At 34.3% G+C, this 27,401-nt stretch overlaps 1 protein-coding gene across 2 annotated transcripts in view; it reads left to right on the forward strand.

Moving 5' to 3' along the window:
• Nucleotides 1–27,401, forward strand: part of ASCC3 (activating signal cointegrator 1 complex subunit 3) — a 303,300-nt gene that overhangs the window by 205,115 nt on the left and 70,784 nt on the right. For both annotated transcript variants that reach the window (XM_036248171.1, XM_036248170.1), the window contains 6 exons: nt 7,547–7,684; nt 7,765–7,885; nt 8,823–8,955; nt 11,990–12,115; nt 26,696–26,807; nt 26,907–27,041. In XM_036248171.1, the coding sequence (XP_036104064.1) occupies nt 7,547–7,684; nt 7,765–7,885; nt 8,823–8,955; nt 11,990–12,115; nt 26,696–26,807; nt 26,907–27,041 (765 nt within the window). The remainder of the gene's footprint in view (nt 1–7,546; nt 7,685–7,764; nt 7,886–8,822; nt 8,956–11,989; nt 12,116–26,695; nt 26,808–26,906; nt 27,042–27,401) is intronic.

Raw genomic sequence — 27,401 nt, forward strand, 5'->3', positions numbered from 1 at the left:
ATGTAACACACAGACACAGACAACAGTGTGGTGATAGACACAGCCTTTAAGCTCAGGTGAGCACACGAGACCCTGAGACAGAGTGGAGAACCAGAGGGCAGGCCTTGAAGGACGCCTCATTTTGAGCTTAGGCAGAAAATGGGCGGGCAAGGACACTGAGAAAGTGATGCTGGTGAAGAAAGTGTTCTAAAACTCTGGAAGAGAGGGTCCTGCGAAGGAAGGGGTGCTTGACTACACCAAATGTTAGTGGAGCTGAGTGATGTGAGAACAGAGGAACACCCGTAGGGTTTAGCACTTGGATGTCCTGGAAGAACTTGGCAGGCAGAGTCAGTGACACGTTGTGAACAGAAGCCGGTTTGGAATGAATTGAGGAGTAAATGGGTGGGAGGGGAAGGAAATGAAAGCAAATAGGACATACACAACTCCTTCTAGAATCTCCGCTATGTAATTTGATCAGTGTTAAAATTTAGCACGTAGCAAATGTGGTCTGTTGGTTTCCACCAGATATTCTGCGGTCTGGTCCCATATGCAAGGGTGAAAGGTGCTGGGATCTGGATAGTTGCCAACCTTCACTAACAGATAAAAAAGCATAAAGGGAAATCCTCTCTTTTGAATGGCCTTACTGATTGAAAGCTCAGAATACTGCCCTTACTCATCACTCACACCTTGAATGCTATGCCATATCTGGGGTAAGAAAGCTGAACCTCATCTGGATATGAGACTAGTCTTGTTTACATTATCCGCCTCAACTCCTGTGTGTATCTCACTAGCTAGCAACAGGGTTACCTCTTTCTTCCTTCATACTGTTAAAAACATAATGTATATAGTGTTCGGTGTTATTCTCAGTTTCAGGTATACATTGGGGAGTCTTGGAACGTATCCCCCACTGATAAGGGGACTACTGTACATTGACCATTATTTTTAAAATGTCCTTAATTGGTACTTTTTTGGACAATCCTTCAAAGTGAATTTATGAAAAACTAGCACAGGTGCACGAGAGCATGAGGTGCACATAGAAGCACTTTCATGAAAAGTGAGAAAGGTATTATTTCACATGCCTAATAATGAAGGAATTTTTAGATGTTTGAAAAGTTTATCATTTTAAGCTAAACTTAAGTCATCCATACTCACTACAAGTAAAGCCTTCACAGACTTACAAATGAACTATAGTCTAGCTTTACCCAAATCATCACAAATTCAGATTTGGTAGTTTCTATTGGAGACATTTTACTATAGCTTTCTGTGATTCACTCACTTTTGCGTTGACCTCTTTCTATAGGTAAGAACCAGACCTTGAAAATGGACTTTGAGATTATTGAAAATCAGAAATTAATTATAGTTTAATGCAGCGTTAACGATCAGGGTTTGTTAGTTTTTTAATCAACTAAAATAGATTTGATATGTTATGCAAAAGCCTCTTCCCAAGTACTATTTTGGTCTGTCTCTGACCTCTTAACAACTGACCAGCAAACTATTAGGTTAATGCCCTGGCCAGTTTGGCTCAGCAGTTAGAGCATTGGCCCATGGACCAGAGTCCCCGGTGTGGTTCCTGCTAAGGGCACATACCTCGGTTGCAGTTTGTCCCTGGCCCCAGTTGGAGTCGTGTGGGTGGCAACCAGTTGATGTGTCTCTCTCACATCAATGTTTCTCTCTCTCCACCACCCCCCACTCTATCTGAAGATGAATGCAAAAATGTCCTTGGGTGAGGATAAAAGAAAAACTATTAGGCTAATAATATTAAGTGTCAGAATAGACATTGTTTACAAATTTTCTCTATTTGAACTCAATTGGGCTTCATGGAATATTTGTGTAGTTAAGAGTAGCTGCAAGATAGGAAGCTATTCATTTTTATTTTGCCTTTGCTGGTATCATGCTTGTTCTCTTCAAGAAAAAGGCAAAATTCTTATGCTTAGTAATAATTGATGTGTTGAGAGTGCTTTATAGTTCACTAAAGAGTAATATTATCTCATTTAATCATGAATTCTGGGAGGGTTGTTCTCGTTATTCCAATTTTACAGCTGCAGAAACTGAAACTTAGAAGAATTAAGTGATTTGCCTATTAGTACAAGCAAATAAGTGGAGCTTGGGAATTCAAAACTAGGGCATCTGACTCAGCCTGTGTTCTTTTGCTCTGCCTAATGGAATTGTAGACAACATATTGACTAGAGAAAATGGAAAATTTAAAGTGGGGGGGTGTGTGCAATTTAACAGGGATGGAAATAAGTAAAGATAAAATCAGTAGCTAAAATGTCATACACAAGCAACCAACAAGAGCTATACCATTCTCGATCCTGAGAGGAGGTATTTTAGTTTATACAAGAAGATAATTTTAGATATTCTTCATTTTGAGGTATAAGAGTGGATATACTCAAATAATAATAAAAAATTGCAAATCATCTGCATAGTGTTCACCAGCTTGTGAGTCTAGTATATTACTCATTACTTCTAATCTTCCCTGTTTTTTCCACAGCGAGACCCAGCCTTATGCCAAATGAATGATATCATTACTTTAAGTGGTTATTTTAGTATCCCTGTCATTCGTGTGCTGATTAGAGTATGGCATTGAGAGCTTGGAGTGGAGTCAGGCTCCCTGGGTTCCATACTGACGGCCCATTTCAAGCTACATGACCTCGGTGGGGTGTTTAACCTCTGAACTTCATTCATTCATCTATAAAAGACTAATAATAATTACAGTCCTGTCCTCACAGGACTGTTGTGAGAATTAAATGCATTAATACATTTAAGTATTTAGAACAGGTCTGGTACAGAATTAAATGTTCAGTAAATGGTAACTTACTACATTGAACAATACCTTATAAATAAGTTCTTTTTGCTGAAAGCTCTGTTAAACTTTGATCATATTTTAATAATCTCTGACTTATGATCTTTTACAAATTTAATTAATATTCATATAGTATGTGTTCATTTAAAATGATGCTACTTTGGAAAATTCTATGAAGTTTTTTTTCATCAGCTTTCTTTGCATTTTAAAAGCCTTTCAATGTATGGAAGTGCTCTCCAAGAATGTTTTGGAATCTGAACTCTTCAAGAAAATGGAAGTAAGCATAAAATGTATACTCAGAATAAATATGAAGCACATACACTGGAATTTCCCACCAGTAGCATAGTGAATTACATTAGAATAGTTAATAAGGAAAAATCTTTAATATCTGTAGCCCAGTTTTTATATTACTGTTTTTAATAATCAGGCCAAACTAAAAAGCAAACATTGAAAACAGTATTGTTTGTATTTAGCAAACATGACAAAGATTATTTATTTATATAGTTAATATATATATAACTATGTATCTAAGCACATGTATATACATATATTAACAGCATGTTGAGTTATCTTGAGGGGTTGGTGGTTTTGGACTTTTCAGAAGGGGCAGCAAGAGAATGTGTTCTGAGGAGTAATAGTACAGTTCGGAAACTATCTTTAATTTAGTTTCTTGTTTCTTTCTCTTTAGTAGGTAAATAGACTGTTCTGAAGTGTTTTTTGTTGTTGTTTATTTGTCTAGTTTTTTTTTTACCTTCATCTATGGGGTTTATCAGACAGAAATGTATTTTAAGAAGTTAACACTTAGTAATTATGAGGAAATGTTTTAACGTCTGTACCAGATGTGATATATTTAATTATTTTTAAATGCAGGTATTCATAACTTTTATTATTCTGTATGGTGCATCTTTTATTGAGCATCTTAAACAATTGATAAGCATTATTCGGTGGCATATGGTCTGAGTCTGACGTGCTTTGAAAAGAGTACAGAGTTCTGATAATGAGGATTCTGTGAAAATGGGAAAACCAGCACAACAATATGCTTTGAGAAAGTATGGGTTTTTAGCATCTTGAAACAATATATCACACTCAAAGGGACAGACTTGGGCTGCACAATCTGTTAGCTCATTCTTGTCCAATCTGGTCTCCTCCTTTCTTTTGGAGCCAGCATTGTCATCAGCTCACTGAATTATATTCTGACTGGAATGTATTTCAGGCACAGAGTAATGTGTCTACTTAAATGGAATCCTATCTTTCTACAAAAGCTTTTTGAGTATAATAAATTTAAAATATAAAAAAATTCTATTAAGTTAAAGTAATTGGTTCAACAGTTTACATATGTGCCTCCTCCCCCACCACCCTACGAAAAGACCAACCACTACTTAGAAGAACGTAGATCTGTTTTTCTTTTATTTATAATATTGAAATTTTTTTTTTTTTTTTTTTTTTTTTGGTTTAACCAACATGTAGTTAAACATATTTCAAAGACCATTTATTGGAAAGATACTTATACATTACAACAAATGTTAGTTGAACAGAAATAAACTATGGAATTAAAGCTTCCTATATCGCGGTGTTTCAGCTATCATTATTTTTTTAGTTCTGTAGCAGCCTTTCTTAACAAGAATGAAACCTTAACTTCCTAAGGCATCCATTGTATGTAGTAAATGAACTTCTCTCCTAACCATCTAAAACAGTACTACCTATGCTTGGAAAAATTAAGAAGATGGAAATTCAGATTTTATTCTCTCATGGAACCAGGGTTGAGAAAGCTACTCTATAGTATTCAAAATAGTTGAGTGTTTTAATGTGTAATATACGGGATATGTAAATGAATTGGGTATTACATTAGAGCTATATTACTTTATGTAAAGGATTAAATGTGGTGATTTTGAAAAGTAATAAGCTCAATGCCTAATACGTAATAAGTACTCAACAAATAATATCTAGTGTCATGTTTTAAGCTTTCATTATCCTAAGTTCCTGAAAATATTTGCTTGTATTATGTTTTGATAAAGATGAAACTAAATTTAATCAAAATTTTACATTTTCAAATTTAAGGCTGCTTTAGTAGTATTTTACACTTAATGACTGAGTACCATTACTGTAAATTTTACTTTTTTATAATGTTCAAATAACTCAGAATCCATCCACAGTAACCCTGTAATAAATGAAGTTGTTTTTTGTGATTGTCCTCATGAGGATTTTAGGTCTTTTCCAGTTCAGATAAACAAATAGTTCTTTTTAATGCATTGATTTATGTGAAAGTGGGGGCAGGGGAATAAGAAGCAGCTAGCCTTCCCTAATGGGAAAGGACAGGATATTAATGCCTCACCAACTCTCCTGCCAGAGGATTCTTTAGCTTTCCTACAGCAAATGGTACATTACTTTTTGGATATGATTGGCATTGCCATGGAACAATAAATTATAGAAGCTAACAAAAATACACTGTTGTATAAATCGTGAAACTGAAAGAAAAAAAATCCCTGAAACTAATTGTCAGAGCAGGCATATCAGTGAATTAATACGTGATAGTATAAAATTGAAGATATTTTATGCAGTCAACTATTGAACAAAAAAAAATGGGTAATAGGCTGTCACTTGAGAATGGCTAACGTATAATTTATGAGACAAGACAAACACCTTTCTTTATAGCATGCATTTGTAGTCAGCTTACTTATCCTGTGCTAATTTTAAAGGTAAGGTGGATTTATGTTTATATATTTCTATATTCTTGCTTAACAATATATAAAGTAAATAATGCAGGAATATCAGGTGACCCTACTGTGACCATGAAACAGAATTAACTGTTTATGCCTTGCATTCTGTTCAGGGGAAGTTGGTAAATAACATTTCTAATGTGCATGTCATTAAAATAATGCCTCGTCTCTGTAGTGCTTTTTATGTATTAATAATTATTATAAAGGCAAACTTCATCTTCCTATTTTTCGGATTATTGATATAAAGCAGCTTGTTCCCAGATTTAAAAAAAAAAAAACTAGGAAATTTTTTGACCATTGAAAAAAATGAATAAGAATGGAAACAGTTGGAACACTTCACAATAAGGATATGCTTGTCTTACGCATTTTCGCTGAACTTCAGCAACAGCCTGCTAAAGTTTCTCAAGCTAGAGATTTTGTGAGCTACTTACAAATGCACAGCCAGGAGTGTATTACAAGTATACTTGTGTATATTAGAGGTGATTAATAGTTGAGGGGAAAAGGAAATGAAGTCTGAAGACAATGTCAGTTTTTAATATTTCTGTCTCAGTCTTCAGGCATATAATAATGAGACATGTGCCTGTTTTCAAGTTCATGTTCCACAATTGTTTGTTCTTCGTCTGTGGTAGTGAAGCTACAGACATAACTAAAATGTGTCTTTTTAAAAGAATGCTCATATATTCTCCAACTACTTGATATCTGCATTACTCCCCTCGTGGAGTTGCCCAGAAAGGACTTCCCCACGCTGCACCTTGTGTCAACCCATCCTCTGCTTCGGGGACCAGTAGAGGTTGACCATTAAATAGAAAGAGATTGTGCTTTCTACTTACTTCTTTACGGGGAATCAATGGTGTAAGAAAATAAGATTTGTTGCATGTTACCATAAAATCTGTGTCACATTAAGTATTTTACATGTAGAATGGAAAGTGATAGAATATTCAGAGTATTCATAAAGTATGAGTTTCACAAACCATTTAGGCATGAAAATTTGGTGAATTAAACTGAGGCTGGTTATTAAATCTGTTTTAAAACTAGAATATGTAAGAATTCTGAATATAATAACATTAGCCTTTAAACTAAGTGAGGTAAGAAATTATTTAACCAGAATTCTAGAAAAATTGATGATTTAGGAAAAATAAACTTAGATTTCTACCATACTTTCTATCACAAATAAATTACACATTAATTATTTAAATATAAAAAATAAAACTATAACAGAAGTAGAACGAGTAGGTGAGTATCTATTTGATGTCAAGAGGAGGCAACAAAACATATGGGACCAATTTAAAAATTTAAGTTTATAAAGTAAAAAGGAAAAAATGTAATTAAATGAAGGACAAAAAACTGGATGAAAGCATTATAGCATATGATGGACAAGGAGTTAATAACCTTTATCTGTAAATCACAAGCCAATAAGAAAAAGGGCTATCGCATCCACCTAAAAAATAAAATTATAGTTTACAAAGAAAAACAGCTGGCAAATAGGAAAAATATCGAACTGTACTATTGGTCAAAGAAATGAGAAGTAAACAAAAATAACACCAGTTTGATTTGTAAATCATTACACTGAAACTCAAAGAGGTTACCTGGCTTGCCCTGGGTCGCGAAGGCAGAGAAAAACACATAAATTTAAACAATTACTGTCTGTGTGGTGGGATTATGACTGATTTATTTTTGTTCACATTTTCTTTGTTTTTAGCTCTGAGCCAAAAAAATAGAAGTCTTTTCTACAGTAAGAGATAAATAGAGACATTGAAACATTTTAGGCAATACTGCATCCCTTTAATAGTTAAGGGAATATTCCACTTATCCACAGGTGGTGTTTTATTTTTCTTTTCCTTTGAGGAATGGAAAACATTTAAACTTTATCTAGAATATACATTTTCTCTAAGATATCCTTTTCAATTAATTGAACTTTAATTATAACTATAGTGGGGCATATATTTTCACGTTCATAAGCAAAACAAACCAAAATAAATCATACACAGTCTAATATAAAAATTTTAAAGCTAACGTGCCTACATCTCATCATGGTTTGCATTTGCAGATGGAGAACATCATCGGAACACTCAGAGATTCCAACCTGAAGCTTACGCTTGCTTTCGGGATAGGAATGCATCATGCTGGACTACACGAAAGGGACCGGAAGACCGTGGAAGAACTCTTTGTAAATTGTAAAGTTCAGGTATTGTCTTTTCCATGACTAGATATTTAAATGTCATTTAAAAGTTATGTTTTAGTTAGACGTGTTATCTTACTTTTTAGGTTCTTATTGCTACAAGCACATTAGCCTGGGGTGTAAACTTTCCAGCTCATTTAGTAATAATTAAAGGAACAGAATATTATGATGGAAAAACAAGACGTTATGTGGATTTTCCCATTACAGGTAATTTTTAAAAATTTATAAATACATTAAGCTTCTATGTGTGCTTTCATTATTTGAATTCACATAAATTAAATTTGAGAGAATTTATCACATTTAAACATATGATGAGCAAATTGTACATTTTCCTTTCCAGTGCAAACATTAAAGTATTGAGCTGTTTTATTTACTTTCACTTACCCAGTCTTACATTTACCTGATTTGTTAAGAAACATTAAAAGCATAACTAATGGTTTCATGTTTATAAATAAATAAAAGTACTTATTAGCAGCTATTAGTGACTTAATAAATTATAATAAGATATTATAATGTTTAATTTTAAATCTGTTTCACTAGAAATAATACTTTCTTGGGACTTCTAGAACCAAAGCACTGTTGTCTGAATAGTTTATTAACATATTTTGAAACTTGAAACCATATTCAGTGAATTTTGAGGGGAGAAATATACTCAATGTGTTTTTATACTTAATGAATACATGTAAAAGCTGTATTATTTCTACATCATTACTTCAGAGATTCCTGCAGTATAAAAGAAAAATATTTTGTACCATGGTTGGATGAAGGGCGAGGTCTAAATAGACCCATTATTCATTGGGAGAAATAATCAAATGACTCTGCTAAAGAGATTTTTCTAAATATGTGTTACTTTTTCTTGTTAAATTAAAATAGTAATAACTCAAACAGCATTTTTAAGCATTTAACTAAAGGAACCTTTTCTCTTCCTTTTACAAACTTTACTTTTACTTTTGGGGCTTAAATTTCTATCATAGTGAATTGAGTAATTACTGTGTTAATTTACTCTGGTAGGGATCAGAGATAGCATACCTATCTTAAGACATTCTGTTGTCTTTGTTATTTTGTTGCATTGTAGGCACCTGCCATAATCAGTAAATATACCTTGTGCCACAATGCAGAATGCCTCTTGTTCTCCTTTTTATAGATGTTCTCCAGATGATGGGACGTGCTGGGAGACCTCAGTTTGATGACCAAGGCAAAGCTGTAATTCTGGTTCATGACATAAAGAAAGACTTTTACAAAAAGTTTCTTTATGAACCTTTCCCAGTAGAATCAAGGTAAATTTTGCTATAAATTATTTTAAGTTAATTCATGTCATAGCAAGTTGATATTTTTCTGGTTATATCTTATTAGATAAAAATCAGTAAAACTAGTTCAAAAATTATTTGAAAGGAAACTGAATATAATTATTACTGTAAGACGATATTAAATTATAATTTTCATTTAAAAATACTTTTTAGCCCTGGCTGGTATGGCTCAGTTGATTGGGTGACATCCCATGCACCGAAAGGTTGCTAGTTCATTTCCCAGTCAGGGCACATGCCCAGGTTGCAAGCTGGATCCCCTGCAGAAGGCAGCCGATCAATGTTTTGCTCTCACATTAGTGTTTCTTTCTCTCCCTTTCTCTCTCACTAAAAATTAATACAAATATTTTTAATTAAAAACATTTTTAAAAAAAGTAGTATAGTACAGTGTTCATTCACATTAACTCTAGAGTCAGACAACCTGGGTTTGTTTATATCTGCTCCACCACTTGCTTGATATTGAACAAGTGATTTGATTCCTCAGTGCCTTATGGCAACCATCTATTAAATGGAGATGATAACTGTATTAGCTACCTCATAGGATACTAATAATGAACAAATATATCATTTTTGGAACAGTGGCTATCACATGGTAAGTGTTTAATAAGGGATTAGTTTGGTGTGCATCTTTTTTATATAGTTAATAAATAAATATATAAAATAAAAGGACTCAGTGGCCTATTTCAGAATTATTACATCATCTTTGAGGACTCAGTAACTACTTCCCCTTTAACACAGTCTTGTCTCATTTTCTGAAAATCATCTTTCCTCCCTCAGATTTAGACCTTTTTTTTTTTTTTAATTTCTAACATTTACTACTGCCTCTTATCAATCTTTTTAAGTATACTTTATCTCCTTTACTATATTCCAATTGGAAAGGACAAAACATGTTTTAACTTATACTGTAAATAGTTACTGGATTTCTTATTCTATTATTCCACTAATGTTCATTTCTTTAAATTTGAAAAATATAAAAACATTAAATATTGTAGGGTATAGGTTACACTGTTCTCAGAGAAAATTTATGGCCATAAATATATATATTTAAAGAGAATTAAAAATGACTTATCTTAGTATCTATTGCAAGAATTTAGGGGAAAAATAGCAAATTGAACCCAAAGAAAGATGATAAGAAAAATAAGAGCAAGAATTAATTAATTGAAACCAAACATAATACATTAGAAAAAAATCAAAGCCAAAAGTTGGTTCTTTAAAAAGAAGAATAAAATTGATAAACCTTTAAGTCTGATCAAGAAAGAGAGAGAGAAGAAACAAAATGGTATGAGGATTATGAGGATTCAAAAGATACTACAGACATTAAAAAGAAAAGAAAATATTTTGAAACTTTATGCAAATAATTTTTAAAATTTAGATCAAATTGTAAAATTCCTTTTAAATATCTTACTAAAACTGACGCAAAAAGAAATAGAATATCTAAAAAGTCTCTTATCAATCTAAGTAACTGAATCTGAGCCCTGGCCAGGTTACCCAGTTAATTGGAGCGTTGACCTATACACCAGAAAGTGGTCGGTTTGATTCCTGGTCAGGGCACATACCTAGGTTTTTGGTTTGATCCCCGATGGTGGCTCATGCAGGAGGAAATAGATCAATGTTTCTCTCTCTAAAAATAGGTGAAAACATTCTCAGGTGAAGGTTAAAAAAACTTTTTTTAATTAAAAAGCAATTGAATATAAAATGTAAAATTTTTCTGCAAAGAAATATTTTAATACAGAAAGTCTAAACAAAACATGACCAAATCATATCCAGCAATGTAAAGAAAAATAATATATTACAACTAGGTATAGTTTATTCCATAAATGCAAAGATGACTTGTTACTTCAAAATAAATAAATATAATTTACCACAGTAGCAGGGGGAAAAAAGAAAAAAATCATGATTACCTCATAGATGTAAAAAAAATTATAAAATTTCACACCAATCCATAGTAAAAACTGTTACCAAACAGGAATGTAAGGAATGCCCTTAATCTGATAATGAATATCTACCAAAAAAATTTTACGTCAGTAAAAATTTAACTATAATTTTTAATTTTGTACCTTGATAATTATTAATGTGTTATCTATTATAGAATATCTGATAGATTATATATTAACTTCTATATTAATGAGCATTTAGAGAGTTTCCAATATTTTCCACTTACATATAATGTTGCAGTGAAGTATTTTGTTTTCCTGTCCTAACATATAAATGTTTCTCTAACAGCCGATTTTGGAAAGTGAAATTATTAAGTCATGTTCAAATAGGTATTGTCAAAATGCCCTCCAAATTAACTATGTGCATTTATACACTGCCACTGATGAATTGAGAGTAATAGAGCAACCTGTGTATTTGTTTGTTTGTTTTTATTCGATTATTGTGGTCATTTTCTCATGCCCTAAAACATACTTTGCTAAAACTATTTTGAATATATTCATATTGTTTCATGTATCACCTAACATACTTAGCCTTTTCTTTTGTTGGACATTACTTTCCATTTTTATATTTTACATTAGAAAAGAAAATGAACATTTTGTTATACCAATCTTTCAACACATCTGTTCATCTTTGTATACTTGACAACCCAGTACAATTATGTCATTTATAACTAGGAACTTAATATTCACTGAATGAATGAAGGTAATATCTTTGTTCTGTCAAACTGTTATCTCTTTCCTGCCATACCTCCTTTTATCTATTTTAGTATTATTCCTTAGTTACTCCTAGTTGCCATAAGTATACTTGTCCATGCTCTCCAGGATTTATCTTCTGTTATCTGCTCTTACCTTGGCTCTCATCTCCTCTTGAAAGTTACTAGCTCTATTTCTGTCAGTCTGTGCTATTTCCATCTAGCAATTAATTTCCCCCAAATCATATAAAAAATACATGAATTATACAAAACACATTACTTTTGTATCTTAGAACATAACATTTGAGTCTTGACTGTGTGAGATAAAGTGTGCTTCATTTAATGTTCGTGTATGTTTCCTATGTCTTGTTCACTATATAGTTTATTAGGAGTGCTGTCTGACCATTTAAATGCAGAGATTGCTGGTGGTACAATAACATCTAAGCAAGATGCAATGGATTATATCACCTGGACTTACTTTTTCCGACGTCTTATTATGAACCCCAGGTAAGCACAGGGCAACTGTTCATTTCTGTTTATTCTGTTTATTATATGTTTGAAAGTAATATTCTCTAAATTAGGTACACACAAAAGAATCAGAACTTTGGACACTCTAGATATGTGAATTTTCCCAGAGAATCAAATGACATCTCTGATATGATTACAATGTATTGTGATATATTAGAAAATTAATAACTATATGCATTTAGTTCTTAGCTTATTTTAATTAATTAGGATAGCATCAGGAACTTTGCCCTATACTTAAGGAGACAACTGAAGTCATTAAAAAATGTGTTAAACTACATGGTAGTAATTGACTTGGGCACACCTGGAATTCAAAGAAGATTGAAGTTTGTAAAGATGTAGGGGAAAGAATTTGTAGACATTTGTAAGGGTTAGTAAGGACCCTGCAAGAGGAAATAAAATTGGGGTAGTCGTGGTGAAGTGTCTTTTACTCAAAGAAATACAGGTTAGATCTTCCTTCAGCACCTATTGTCAGATGTTATTTATACTAGATGCTGAAGCATGAAGACAAATGTACATCATCCACTATCTTCAAGGGCTGATATTCTATTGTAAGGGAAAACATATATAAATAATTACAATATAAATCATAACTGTTCTAATAGAGCTGTATTTAAGTCTATGAGAGTGAAAGCTTCACAGAAGAGGTGATCTTGAATCTGGAAGAAGAGTAGAAATGGTAGAAATGCTGGCAGACCTTTATGGGCAAAGGCCCTCCGGGCTTGAAAGTGTGTCTACAGAATTCCAAGAAGTTTGATGTAGCCAGAGCTTAAAGAGCATGGAGACAAGAAGATTGTCTTGGCCAGGAAATGGGCCAAGACAGAGAGTAAAGGGCCTTTATGCCATGCTGAGGAGTTTGCACCTGATCCTATGGGCTGTGAGCCATTGGGAGTTTTTAAAACATGGTTTCACATCACCAAATTAGGTTTTGTTTTGTTTCAGTACTTACAACACTACTGTAGGAGATGAGCTGGAATGGGGAGACATTTACAGCAGGGGGACCAGTTAGGAAGCTGTTTAATGATGGGGAAAGATGAGTAGGTGAAAAGGACCTTAACAGACGGAGGGGAATGGAAGGAGGGCCAAAGATGAGGGACATCCCCGATTGGAGTTAAGAGGAAATACTAAACTATTCTAACGTCTTAAACAGAGAAATCATGATGAAAAATGTTATTACTAAATCTTATCTCTTGGTGCCCTAAGAAATGTGTGTTCCACCAGCATTTCTACTTACATTGATAGGGGTTTGAGAATATGGTGACATTTTGCTCAGATTTCCCTCAACTGTTGAAACCTGTGGATTAAGTATAAAATGTAATATGGGAACATGACTGTGGAATTAGTGAGCTCGTCATTTAGCACTGCAAGCTTTTATAGTAAGTGGATCGCAGGATTAGAATTGTGGAATTGTATAATGAAGTAGACTTTACATGGGCTCTAGTTAACCTACTTGTTTGTTACTGAAACGGAGGCTGGAAACTTAAAGCGACTTGCCCAGGATCCATTACTACTTTGTAGAAAAGCCAGGACTTAAAACCTAAGCTTGCTGACTTACAACCCTTTATTTCTTTAGAGGCAGGGAGGGCCTGGTGAGTAACCAGAGAGATATTCATTTTTTATATCATAAGAATAGAGGCAGTTAATGTGGTAGGAGGAGCTTTGAGCTTGGAGTCAACACCAGTCCTGGTTTCGGCACTACCCCCTCCTAAGTGCCACCCTGGTCACTCCACCTCTCGACTTCACCTTCTTGATCTGGAAAGTGAGTAATAGCCTACCTCACAGGGTTATGTTGAGAATCAAATACACAATCTAAAGCCCTTCTTAGTGCAGTATTAATTATGAAGAACATAATTCATGTTGATTAGTGAGCTGTTTTTCCTTCCACCCTTGCAATTGTTTCATTGGTCTATACCAGAGATTTTTCAACCCATGCGCCACAAGATTTCTAAAACATGCAGTACCTGACTATTAAGTCAGGGGCACTGACCTCTTTTCCCTTAGATTGCCAAATAAAAAAATGACAACAGCCAACACAACAATAGCTGTCCTGTGTGAATGAATCAAAATAAAATTATACCTATTCTCTTTTGTCAGATCAGCAAGTGACGTTTTAGAGAAATACTTACTGGCCAGTTATTTTTTTTAGAACGTCCTTTAATTGGTTCAGCTTAAGCATCCTCAACCCTAAATTCAAGTCTTGCCCTTTTTTTTTAGGAAGAATACCGTGAGGTGATGTTGTGCTCTTCTCGGTACATAATATTAAGAAATGTTTCTCTAGAGATCTCTTCTATATTTAAAAAATAACATCAGTATATGAAAGACCTCAAACTATGTCACTCCAGTCTGCACTCTGTCAAGTTACAGTCTCATTTTCCACCTACCTTCTGAATGTTGTCAGGTAGTCTAACCACCATCAATTCAAACTCAACATGTCTAAATCTGAATTAGTCATATATCAAAATTCTCTTCTAATCTAAATTTCTAACAACATTTGTTGATGTTATTATTAATCATCCATTTACCTTGACTTTTAACCTCAAAGTCGCTTTTTAAATTTTCTTCTCCTGTTTCCTTACTTCTGCAACTGCTTGACCTGCTTTTAGTCTAAAACCCCAGTCTAGCTTAATTTGAAAACTGTCAGATAGTATGGATCAGAAATTAAATGTATTATATTGAAGGTGGGAACTAGATAAGATTTAGTTAGTAGCCATAGAAAACATTAAGTCTTTAAATTCACATAATGAGTAGGAGACTGACCAGTGTTTATATTTTTTTCAACCATGAGAATGAGATAAGCCAAGAGCACAGTTGGAGACATCAGTTGAAATAGGGGTCCCACTGAGAAGAAACTGGAGTAGGCATTTCTTCCTGTTGCTCTGGGTACAAACTGTAATATTCTATGTAATATTATGGTGAGAAAATCTACATGCAGCTACAATAAACAGTACTAATTAGGGGTAGAACAAGAAGCTTGGGGTAGTGGACAAAGATGAAATCTTGAGAGTTATTACTGAAAAAATTATACTGAGCTTCTGAGCCAAAAGTCTTCTTGGATGTTGACAGCCTATGGGATCTCCTGCTCATATGGATATAGCCCATTGAGTGAGTTTCCTTAGTTCACACTGCCTCACCTTCTTTATCGATGTCCATCTTTGCTAGGAGGAAATGCTGGGACTGGGGGTCAGAAGGATACATCATTTTGATGCATCCACTTAGGGCACTTAGTTGTGGCAGCTGCTTTTCCTGCTCTCTTGCTGCTCCAAATGAGAGTTGAGTATTTGTCCCTCACCACCACAGGCAAAGGGGTTAGGATAGATCAGAGAAGACATTAACCCACACCAAGTGAGGCTCTTCTCACTTTCACACTTTGACTGTCACTCTTTTTCCTGCATAGAGTGCCCTCCCAAGCCGTTATACCCAACCACGCTTTGACAGTCTTAAAAGTCTGGTCATATGTTGATAAATACTCTCAATTAAATTCAGGAGGTGACTTTATCCACTCTTGATCATCCATATCAAGTGTGCCAGTTCCTTTGCTAGTCACCTATACATATTTTGAAGTACCTGGCTAGGTTAAGACTAAGACTTTCATTATTATTCTGAAGTACAAACTGGTGCTTGAGCTGTTGTTACATGTGTTAATTAATCCAGAATAGGTACAGCAATATGTTGTTTTTGTTTTTTTTTAAATTATGATGGCATTTTTCACAGAAATAGAATAAGTAATCCTAAAATTTGTACAAAACCACAAAAGACCTCAAACATCTAAAGCAATCTTAAGAAAGAACAAAGCTGGAAGCATCACACATCTGGATTTCAAACTATATTACAAAGCTATAGTAATCAAAACAGTATGGTACTAGCATAAAAACAGACATATAGCTCAATGGAACAGAATAGAGAACCTAGAAATAAACCCATGCATATGTGGTGAATTATTTTATAACAAAGGAGCCAAGAACATACAGTGGGGAAAGAATAGCATCTTCAATAAATGGTATTGGGAAAACTGGATAGCCTCATGCAAAATAATAAAACTAGAACATTATCTTACGCCATACAGAAATATCAACTCAAAATGGATTAAAGACTTGAATGTAAGACCTGAAACCATAAAACTCCTAGAAGAAAACTTAGTGGGGTTAAGGTGATGAGTTCTTAGATTTGACACCAAAGTAAAGGCAACAAAAGCAAAAATAAACAAGTGGGACTGTATCAACCTTAAAAACTACTGCACAACAAAGGAAACCATCAACAAAATAAAAAGACAACCTATCAAATGAGAGAAGTTATTTTCAAATTTTATATCTAATAAGAGGTTAATACTCAAACTATATATAAGAACTCATGTAACTCAGTAGAAAAAAACAAGCAAACACACAGTTTAGAAATGGTCCAAGGATCTGAATAGACATTTTTCCAAGGAAGACACATATGGCCAATAGGTACATGAAAATGTGCCTAACATCACTAGGCATCAGAGAAATGCAAATCAAAACCGCAGTGAAATATCACTCATACCTGTTAGAGTAGCTCTTATCAATAAAACAAAATATGAAGTGTTGGAAAGGATATGGAGAAAAGGGAACCTTTGGATACCACTTGTGGATTGTAAATTGGTACAGCCAGTATGGAAAATAATATGGAGGTTCCTCAAAAGAATTTTAATAGAACTATATGACCTATCAATTCCACTTCAAGGTATTTATCCAAAGCAGATGAAATCACTTTCAAAAAGATATCTACACCCTTCATGTTCATTGGAACATTACTTACAATAGCCAAGACATGGAAGAAATCTAAGTGTCCATGAATATATAAAGAAGATATGGTATGTATGAGTTTGTGTGTGTGTGTGTGTGTGTGTGTGTGTGTGTGTGTGTGTGTGTGTAGTAGTAGAATAGTATTCAACCATAAAAAAGGAAATCCTGCCCTGGCCAGTTTGGCTCAGCGGTTAGAGCATCGGCCTGTGATCCAGAGAGCCCTGGGTTCAGTTCCCACTAAGGGCATGTACCTCGGTTGCATTTTGTCCCCAGCCCTGGTTGGTCGCCTGGGTGGCAGCCACTCGATGTGTCCCTTTCATGTCAATGTTTCTCTCTCTCTCTCTCTCTCTTTTCCTCTCTCTCCCTCCCACTCTATCTGAACAAAAAATGGAAAAATGTTCTCGGATGAGGATTAAAAAAAAAAAGGAAATCCTGCCATTGCAGCAACATGGGGATGGACCTTGAGGGCATTATTGCTAATTGAAATAGGGCAGGCAGAGAAAGACATAAACTCTCTGATCTCACTTATATGTGGAATCTAACAAAAAGTAAAATGAACCCATAGATGTAGAGATCAGAATGATGATTGCCAGAGGTGGGGTGTAAGGGTAGGCAAAATGGGTAAAGATAGTCAAACTGTATAAACTTCCAGGTACAAGGTAAATAAGTCCTGGGATGTAATGTAAAGCATGGTAACTATAGTTAATATTATATTGTCTATTTGAAAATTGCTGAGAGTAGTACTTTAAAGTTCTCATCACAAGAAAAAAAATTGTAACTAGGTGAGGTAGTGGTTGTTAACTAGACCATTTTTGGCAATCACTTTATAGTATATACATATATCAAATCATTATGGTATACAATATTTTATGTCAATTATACCTCAATTGTAAAAAAAAAACAAAAACTCAACAACCTATGACTAGCAAACTATATTAGGTTCTGTTAGATGTTAGTAGCATCAGTAGTAACAATTTCTAGTCTCAAAAATCATAAAATCAACTTAAAATGGTAATGTATAGGCATTCAAATTTTAAATTTATATTCTTTAATTCAGTGAACATTTAAATTGAGTACCTACTATGTGCCAGTCGCTACTCCAGGCATTTTGAATGTGTATTGGTAAACTAAACACAGAAATTTCTGCTTTCATAGCATTGATATTCTTTTAGTAGAGACAGTAAATTTAAAAGTATGTTGGAATGTAATAAGTGCTTTGAAAAAAAGAACAAAGTAAGAAAGATTGGGGGAGCCAGAAGGTGGAATCAGAGTGAGCCTAATTAAAGATACCAAAGATGTTGGTTAATAACAGTATAAATTTTCAGTTATAAAATAATTTCTGCAGATATAATATACAACATAGTGACTATAGTTAGTAATACTGTATTGTGGGTATTTTTTTTATTTTTAAGATGATGACATTTGAACAAAAACTTGAATGAAGCAAGGAAGTGGACCACATGACTACATAGGTATCACTTCAGGGCAAGGGAACAGGAGATGCGCCAAGGCGGGCATGCCTGATATATTCCAGGCACAGCAAGAGGAAGGCGTGGCTCAGTGGAATAAGTGACGGGGGGAGAGCAGCAGGATTTAAGATTAGGGATTTGGGGATCAGTGGTAGTACAGGTCATGTGGGACCTTAGAGACCACAGTAAGGACTTTGATTTTCAGTCTGGGTGAAATAGGAACCATTTCCTATTTGGGGTTTTGAGCAGAGGATTGACAAGATTTTTTTTTATATCATAAGACATGTCAATTATAATTGTAAATGTTATAAGTGATTTAAACTTTCTGTTGAAAGACAGAAATTCTCTAGATTTATTTTTCTAAATCCAGATAAACAGTTTATAAACAGCATATCAAGTCAAATGAAATAGAAAAGTTGAAAATTAGGGATTGAAAGAAGATGTGAAAGAGAATAATAAAGAGAAAGTAATAACTGAAGAATTAATATCAGACAAAATGAAATTCAAGGCAAAAAAAGATTTCAAAAGACAAAAAAGAATTGTCCATATTGATAACAAGCACAATCACTATAAAATTATAGTAGTTACAAATTTTTAGATAACTGAAAATAAAGCATTAAAATATATAAAGCAACAGGCAATTGAAATTCAAAACATTAAGTAAATTACAGTCAAATTGAAAGATTATCAGTTTATATTCTTGTGCATGTGTGTGATATGTATATGCAAATATATACATATAAAGATACATATTTATATGTGTAAATATATGTAGACACATACATATATACATTTGTTTGTTCAACTGTATATAAACACATGTACTGGGGCATCATGAAATATAATGTATTCTAAATTGAGTTCTGGAATCAATTTGTATGTTCAGTTTTACTCTCTGTTTTCCCTTGAGAAAGATTTTAAATATTTCTGGGACAAAAAATGTTGTGGTAGTTTCAGCTGTCCCTGCAACCACTTTCATTATTTCTGTCATTATTACTGCTGCATAATCGGAACATAAAAAAACATGGTGCTGTAACAAATGACTTCCCAGTACTGACAGTTATAGCAGCGGCATTTCAGTACTGATGAAAAATTTCCCAGCGAGATCTCTGGCCAGGTTTACATAAACCAAACAGGAAATGGCTGCCACTATTCACATTAGATCCAAACTGTTTGGTGTAACTTTATCTATGTTTTACATTACAGTAAAATCTCTTTGATTCTCAACTGTTGAAATTTTATCCTTTTTAAGGTTGGAAAATGATAACTTGAGGTTGCATATGTGATATTCTTGTTTGCCTTTTGATAAGATCTTTAAAAGATAATTTTTTGAAGTTGTTAACTTTTTGATTGTTTAAATTTAATGAACTTTGTAAAATTTTATGATAGGGAGAGGTTTGTTATGACTTTTTCCCAATGGACTGCTAATACAAGTTAGCTTGTCTAGCCCATGTGCTAGATGCTGTCAGTATCAAACTGCCTTTGACTTTCACACCTCTCGGGGGACTAGTAATTGTTGTGTTCAAACAGCCTGTAATTGTGATCCCGCTGGCTTTCTCAGTACGCTTCTGGCTATTAGAATCATTAAACAACTCAGCACCTGTTAACAGCATTGTAAATATTCAACCCTGCTTGTGTGCAGGTTGAGTCCAATATAGAGAAGTCTTACAGAGCTCAGCCTCATAAATTAGAGCTTCTGACAAGTCAATTATTGTGAAACTGGGTTTCTCTGTGAAATAAATGAAATAGCATGCTGACAAAAAGGTAGGCTGTCTGTTTATGGCAAAGAGAAGATAATGACTTGATGATTCAATGCACTGAGCATGAAAATACGTTGTATTCTTTATCCGTAATTAAACAGTTGTGTTAATATTTCTGTTTAAATAACGAGTAAATTATAAATTTTGTACTGTGGAGAGTGCAACATGAAAACAGACCTTTTTACTTAGCTGTTGCATGCTTTTTCAAGTTAGTAAAGTAATTATTGAAATTATATGTAATGTTTTAAGCTAAATGCTTATAATTATTTAGGCTAGAAATTGCACGATGACTGAAAAATTCACGTGGTAGAAATGAAGGCCATTTGATGCTACCAGTAAAGATCATGTAAATATAAACTCCATCCTTTATTCACAAAAAAGTATCAGAGTATATTATCTCTCAAATTTTTGTTAACTAAAAATAACTTCATTTACATTTAGTTGTATTATTTAACAGTGTCTTGTAAATTGTTTTATCTAATTAAGATGTAGTACTATCTTACTTTTATAAGTATTTGAAAAGGCTTTACATATCCTTAGAATCTCATTTGAAATATTAACAATGAATAGTTGATATAAATCAGTGAAGTTATATTATTAACAAAAATAAATGTATTTTAGTATTTGTGTTAGCTGCAGAGGAGACAAGTATTTTAACTATTGAGACTTTTATATTCTTGAGTGGGATATTTTTACTAGCATTCCCTATATTTAAAAGTTGTCACTTTAAAAAATAAAATATAAGTTATGACTTATGCCAGAATGCCTGAAAAAACAATTCTAGATTACCCCCGGATACTGTAAAGATAAAAGTGTCTATACTGAAAAAAGTTTATATCAATTCAATTACTTAAATTGAATTTTGTATTTCTTTTCTTATGCAAGTTAATTAGAATGTTGGTGAGTGCATTAGAAAAGAACTATATTAAGAAGAAATATTAATGGAAGTTTTAAGTTATTCTGCTTAAAAAATTTTGTTAATTTTTAGCAAGTTAAATTATGGATAATATTTTAGTCTAGTCATCAGATAATTTATTGTAGTCTCAGAGGCATGATTTTTAGTTGATTATTTTTGCAATTTATTTTAAATGTTTACCTTAACTGTACTTTATCTGGATAAAAGCTAGAAATTAGTCTAAAATTCTTTCAATAGACTTAAATAAACAAGCATGAGAAGGGATATTAGCCCATCAAAATATGTCTTGTAATACAGAAAACAGTGAATAATAAATGTAAGAAAGAGTCTATAATTTTTAAAGGAAAGTTTTATTGTTAATGGTTTTGAATAGTATTTGTAAGTGTACCAAATTTATTTATTAAGTCATAAAATAGTAAAGTTGGCATTCCAGTTATATTTATAAGGGAATGGCTTGTGGAAATCAGTAGCAGCATCCATGAGATTTTTTTTTTCAATTAGCATGATAAATTTATAGATAAAATGGAATTTTTAACTTTTTGTTTTCATGGTAATATTACTTTCATAATGTCTTATTGTTTAAATTTTAATTTCATAAAGAATAGCTTTATTCTTGCTCTATAAATAGTACTATTTATTCAGTGTCCTGGGCACATCTTCACTAGTATTTTCAATTTAGAAATAACTTTATCAGTTATGTATTTTTCCAAACATCCAAAAAACATGTAGGAAAATTTATAGGTTTATCAAGCAAAATGAATGTGCTACCCCCTTTATTCATGGGAGCTATGTTCCAAGACACCCCAGCAGATGCCTGAAACTGGGTATAAAGTTTAATTTATAAATTAGGCACAGTCAGAGATTATAACAATATACTGAATTAAAAGTTATGTGAAAGCAATCACTTGTTTCTGGGGATTTCTTGCTGAAGTCTTTGTATAGGCTCAGTGCTTTCTGGCACAACACATTGCCATCAGTGAGAACTCGCTTTCTTTTCATGTTGCCACCCACAAATGGCATGCTTTTTCTCTCACCTAAGCACTTACAAGTACTGTGGCCATAGCTTTTGCAGTTTGAGGTGCACCAGCAAAAGTAGCACACATTTCTTTTTCTTCTTCACAATTCCAAGGGTACCTTATTTGTTCTTATCACAGATCTTAGCAACCTCATCATCTGATTTTTTCCTTCACTTATTAAGTCAAGAATTTTTACCTTTTTACGTAAACGGAGCATTTATAGCTTCTCTTTGGCATATACGAATTGCCAGGATGACTTCTCCTGTCCTGTGCTTGTAGGTCATCATTAAGTAAAATAAGAGTTACCTGAACACAAGCACTGCAGTACTGTGACAGTTGATCTGATAACCAACATCGCTATTAAGTGACTAATGGGTAGGTAGATTATACCGAGTGGGACTTAGAAGGTTGGTGCCAAATTTCATCAGGCTACTCAGAATGGCATGCACTTTAAAATTTATGAATTGTTTATTTCTGGAATTTCCTTTTTTAAATTATCTTTATTGTTGAGAGTATTACAGATGTCCCCCTTTCTTTCCCACATTGACCCCCTCCATCCTGTGGTTGACCGTGGGTAACTGTGGAAAGAGAAACTGTGGATGCAGGGAGACTACTGTATAAAGTAAGGACCTACATTGAAGAAAGTTTGGCTGATAAATTTCATTCATTGAGGAAAAAAATGGAAGACAAAATATAAGACTACAACTCACACAACATAGAGCTTAGAGGCACCCCCAGGTAGTCAGACATCTGTGTATAACTTTTGACTCCCCAAATACTTAACTTTTGCTAGCCTACTGTTGACCAGAAGTCCTACCTATAACATAACAGTCAATTAACACATACTTTGTGTTATTTGTATTTTATACTGTATTCTTACAATAAAGTAAGCTAGAGAAAATAAAATCTTAACAAAGAGAAAATACATTTACAGTATTGAAAAAAAATCTGTATGTAAGTGGACCCATGTAATTCAAACCTGTATTCATGGTCGACTGTAATTTGGAATGGCTTTGAAGGGTCTGTCTCTTTGATAGCACTTTGAACACCCAGAATTTAATTTTCACCTCGAAAGCAGAATACATTATTCCAACTAAATACTCTTAGTCATTTTTCAGGATAGAGGAAATGTTTTCTAATGGTTTCTAATGCTGGTTTTTCACTCTCATACATGCCTGGTTAGATAAAAGTTCATACATTTTGTTTAAATTAATCACAGTACTGGTTTCAGTACTTATCTTTCTGTTTATTGATAAATATTGCTTCATTCTAACGTCTGTAATTTCTCTACAGACTAAAATTAAAAGTAACCATTTTTATTAAAATTAGAATCCTTAGCATATAACTGATTTACAGTTACTTTCCCCAGTAAATAGCCTGTTATCAGTACTTACTCAATGGGGACTCTCAGATTTGGTTGTACCTAGCCATTTGTGCTTATTTCTCTTTCTAATGAAAGTATATTCTGCCATGATTTAAGACCTGCTTTGTGTATTTTATTTATTTATTTTTTAATTAACAGGCTTTATTCACTTTATTTTTCTTGTATAAAATTATTTGGTGGCCACAGCTGGAGCCCGGGTCCTCTGCACAGAAACTGGTGTGAGCCTTTACAAGACGGTTAGTGAATTCCTGATAGGGAGACTTGGTGAACACAGTCTCTTTCCAGAGGTCAGGGGTGAGATAGCAGTAGGTCTTAGAAATAGGATCAAAGGTGGCCTTGGCAAAGTTGCCCAAGGTGGCAGTGCAGCCCCTGGCCGAGGTGTAGCGATCATCAATACCAGCCATCATCACAACTTCTTGGGTACAGGGGCTGAGATTATGCCAGTGCCTCTGGGGGCGGAGATGAGGCACACCAGTACAGAGCTACAGTGGCCAGTCACCTTGCAAGGATCAGTACGGGGCTTGCCAATCTTGTTCCCCCAGTAGGCTGGCCACACAGGGACAATAGAGAGCTTGGCTAGGATGATGGCCCCATGGATGGCAGTCACTACTTCCTTCGAGCACATAACACCCAGACCATGTCCATTGTAGTCTCCAATGGTGACAAATGCCTTGAACCAGGTCCTCTGACCAGCACGTGTCTGCTTTTACAGAGGTATAATCTTCAAAACCTCATCCTTGAGGGATGCCCCCAAGAAAAAGTCAATGATCTCGAATTCCTTGATAGGCAAGGAGAAAAGATAGATCTCCTCCAGGGACTTGATTTTCATGTCCTTGACCAAGCAGCCCAGCTTGGTGACGGGGATCCACTCCTTGCCCTCTGCCTTGCCTCAGCAAGCTCCATGGCTATGGCCCCAACCCCGATCCTGGCCATGACCCTGGTCCCGGATGCCGCTGTCAAATCCTCCATAGAAGCCTCCATGGTCTCCCATTCTGGGGCTCCCGGGGTGCCCAGGGCCTCCCGCAGCACTGCCATCATCTGCCATTTGGTGTCTCCTCAGAAAAGAAGTTGCTTTGTGTATTTTAAAATAAATATTTATACTATACAGACCCCCAAATCTTTCCCTTTGAAGAAAGAAAAAAAGTACTATATTGACAGATTGTGGTTTTCTTTAGGCCTCTCCCATTTGAGATTGTTAACACTTTCTTCCCAAACCATGAAGCTCCTCTTCCAAGTCTTGTATGGATGGATGCAAACCCTTGTTCTGGGGGTCAGTGATGAGTCTCTTCTCTTCTCCAAGTCTACTCTCCACTCCTATTCTTTGATTTAGGTAGAGTTAGGGCATAAACATTCTTTATGGTGACTAGGGAACAGTGTTCACCCAACAAGAATTAGAGGTCTCTCATGACTGTGAGGGCAGTCCTTCACCTTTTGGATCTGTTCCCAGAAAGAGATTTCTAGTGAATTTAGGGATTTGCCAAAGACCTCTAGGAGTTACAGAGAGGAGCATTCAGGTGAATTGCATGTCCTTATGCTTTTTGTTTGGAAAATATAAAGAGATGAACCTGTGTTTCTCTGTACAGAAAGAGTAGTAATTGATTAAATTTCCTTAAAAAACTCATCTACCCCCCCCCCAAATCAATAGTTCTTTGAATTGTATAAAATTACACCTGATGGGCTTTTATGCATAAAAGGGAACCGTATGGCCCTGGCTGGTTTTGCTCAGTGGTTAGAGCATCGGTCCATGGACCAATGGGTTGCAGGTTCAATTCCCAGACAAGAGTACATACCTGGGGTGCAGGTTTGATCCCTGGCCCTGGTTGGAGTTGTGCAGGAGGAAACGAGTCGATGTGACTTTCTCACATCAATATCTCACGCTCTCTCTCTTCTCCCCCTTCCTTCCTCTCTATCTTAAAAAAATATATACATATATATTTTTCAATGGAAAAATATTCTCAGGTGAGGATTAACAAAATAAGGGGGGGGGGACTGTATGACTGTATGTTTATATTTATATATAATATACTTCTCACCCTTTCTAAATCTAGTACATAAGTCTAGTTTGCTGTAAATGTATACACTGAAGTAAGGCTAATTTTAACACTGGAAAGTTAGTGAATGTTTATCTGTTTCTTGGGGGAGGCAATTTTTAAAATATATTTTTATGTGTAAATTGTAGTTGACACACTATTATATTAGTTTCAGATGTACAACCCTGTGATTAGACATTTATGTAACTTATGAAATGATCACCCCAATATTTCAAGTACCCATCTGGCACCATGCATAGTTATTACAGTATTATTAACTATATTCTCTGAGTTGTACTCTACATCCCCATGACTGTTCTGTAGTTACCAATATATACTTCTTAATCCCTTCACTTTTTCCACCCATCCCCCAAACCCCTTCCATCTGGCAACCATCAAAGTGTTCTCTATATCTATGAGTGTGTTTCTGTTCTTACTCATTTATTTTGTTTTTTAAAGTCCATGTATAAGTGAAATCATATGGCATTTGTCCTTGTCTAACTTATTTCACTCAGCACAATACCCTCTGGGTCCATCCATGTTGCAGATGGCAAGATTTCATTCTTTTTTATGGCTGAGTCATATTCCATTGTATATAAGTACTGCTTCTTCTTTATCTATTCATCTATTGATGGACACCTAAACTGCTTCCATATCTTGACTATTGTAAATAATACTGCAATGCACATATGGATGTATTTGTCTTTTTGATTTACTATTTTGGGTTTCTTCAGATAAATATCCATAAATGGAATTACTGGGTCTTTCTTTGTCTCTTGTTTGTTATAGACTTTGTTTAAAACTCCATTTTGTCTGGTATTATAGGTATAGCCACCCCAGCTTTTTTGTTTTGCTTTCTTTTCATTTCCATCTCTTTACTTTTAGTCTATGTGTGTCTTTCAATTTGAAGTGAGTCGACATATGTAAGGGTCTTGGTTTTGTTGTCCATTCAGCCACCATATGTCTTTCAGCTGGAACATGGAAAGTTAATATATTTATAATGTGATGCTGAACTTTATCTGCTTATCTTACCTATTTTTATGTACTGTCATTGTTCATCAGTGTCAGCAAACTTTAGTGTGGTGATATTGATGCATAAAATGGAAATGGTAATCACAATTGCTTTATTTCTTTGGATTTTGAAATTCTGTAAAGTACAGAATGATGTGAAACTGAAGCAATAGTTTTAATAGAACATATCTTGAAACCTTGTTCATTTTCTAGCTACTACAATTTGAGTGATGTGAGCCATGATTCTGTGAACAAGTTCCTGTCCTATCTGATTGAGAAGTCTCTGGTTGAATTGGAACATTCCTATTGTATTGAAATTGGAGAGGTATGACTTAGTCACAAACATTTCAACTATTAATTTTACAAATGTATGCACTTCTATTGTACTTTTTGTTTACATCACTTTATCTTTCACTTGAAATAGGATAATCGGAGCATAGAACCTCTGACGTATGGCCGAATTGCCTCTTATTACTATTTGAAGCACCAAACAGTTAAAATGTTCAAGGAGCGTTTGAAACCTGAATGCAGTACTGAAGAACTGCTTTCAATTCTAAGTGTGAGTTTCATGTTGTTATTGCATTGTCCTTTGACATAAAGAGATAATATTTTATATATTCAATACCTTAATTTGCATCTTAAATTGTTGCCGTCCAGTTCTTCTTGAAATTTGGCAAAAACTATTCATGAAGTGCTTTCATCTGTCAAATAAGATCAATAAAGCAACATATCTGGACCAAGTTCCTCATAGATAAGGTGACCACATAATTTATCACCCACACTTGGATCCTTCTGAGAATGGAATGGGGCACTATGAATGTTGAAGCCAGGATAACAGGTATAAACGGGGATATCCTCAGCAGCTGGCCGATCACCTTGTCCTTCAATATAATAGTCTCTCAGTATTACAATTAAAAGC

This window comes from Molossus molossus, unplaced genomic scaffold, assembly GCF_014108415.1.
Source record: "Molossus molossus isolate mMolMol1 unplaced genomic scaffold, mMolMol1.p scaffold_m16_p_8, whole genome shotgun sequence".
Lineage (NCBI taxonomy): Eukaryota > Metazoa > Chordata > Mammalia > Chiroptera > Molossidae > Molossus > Molossus molossus.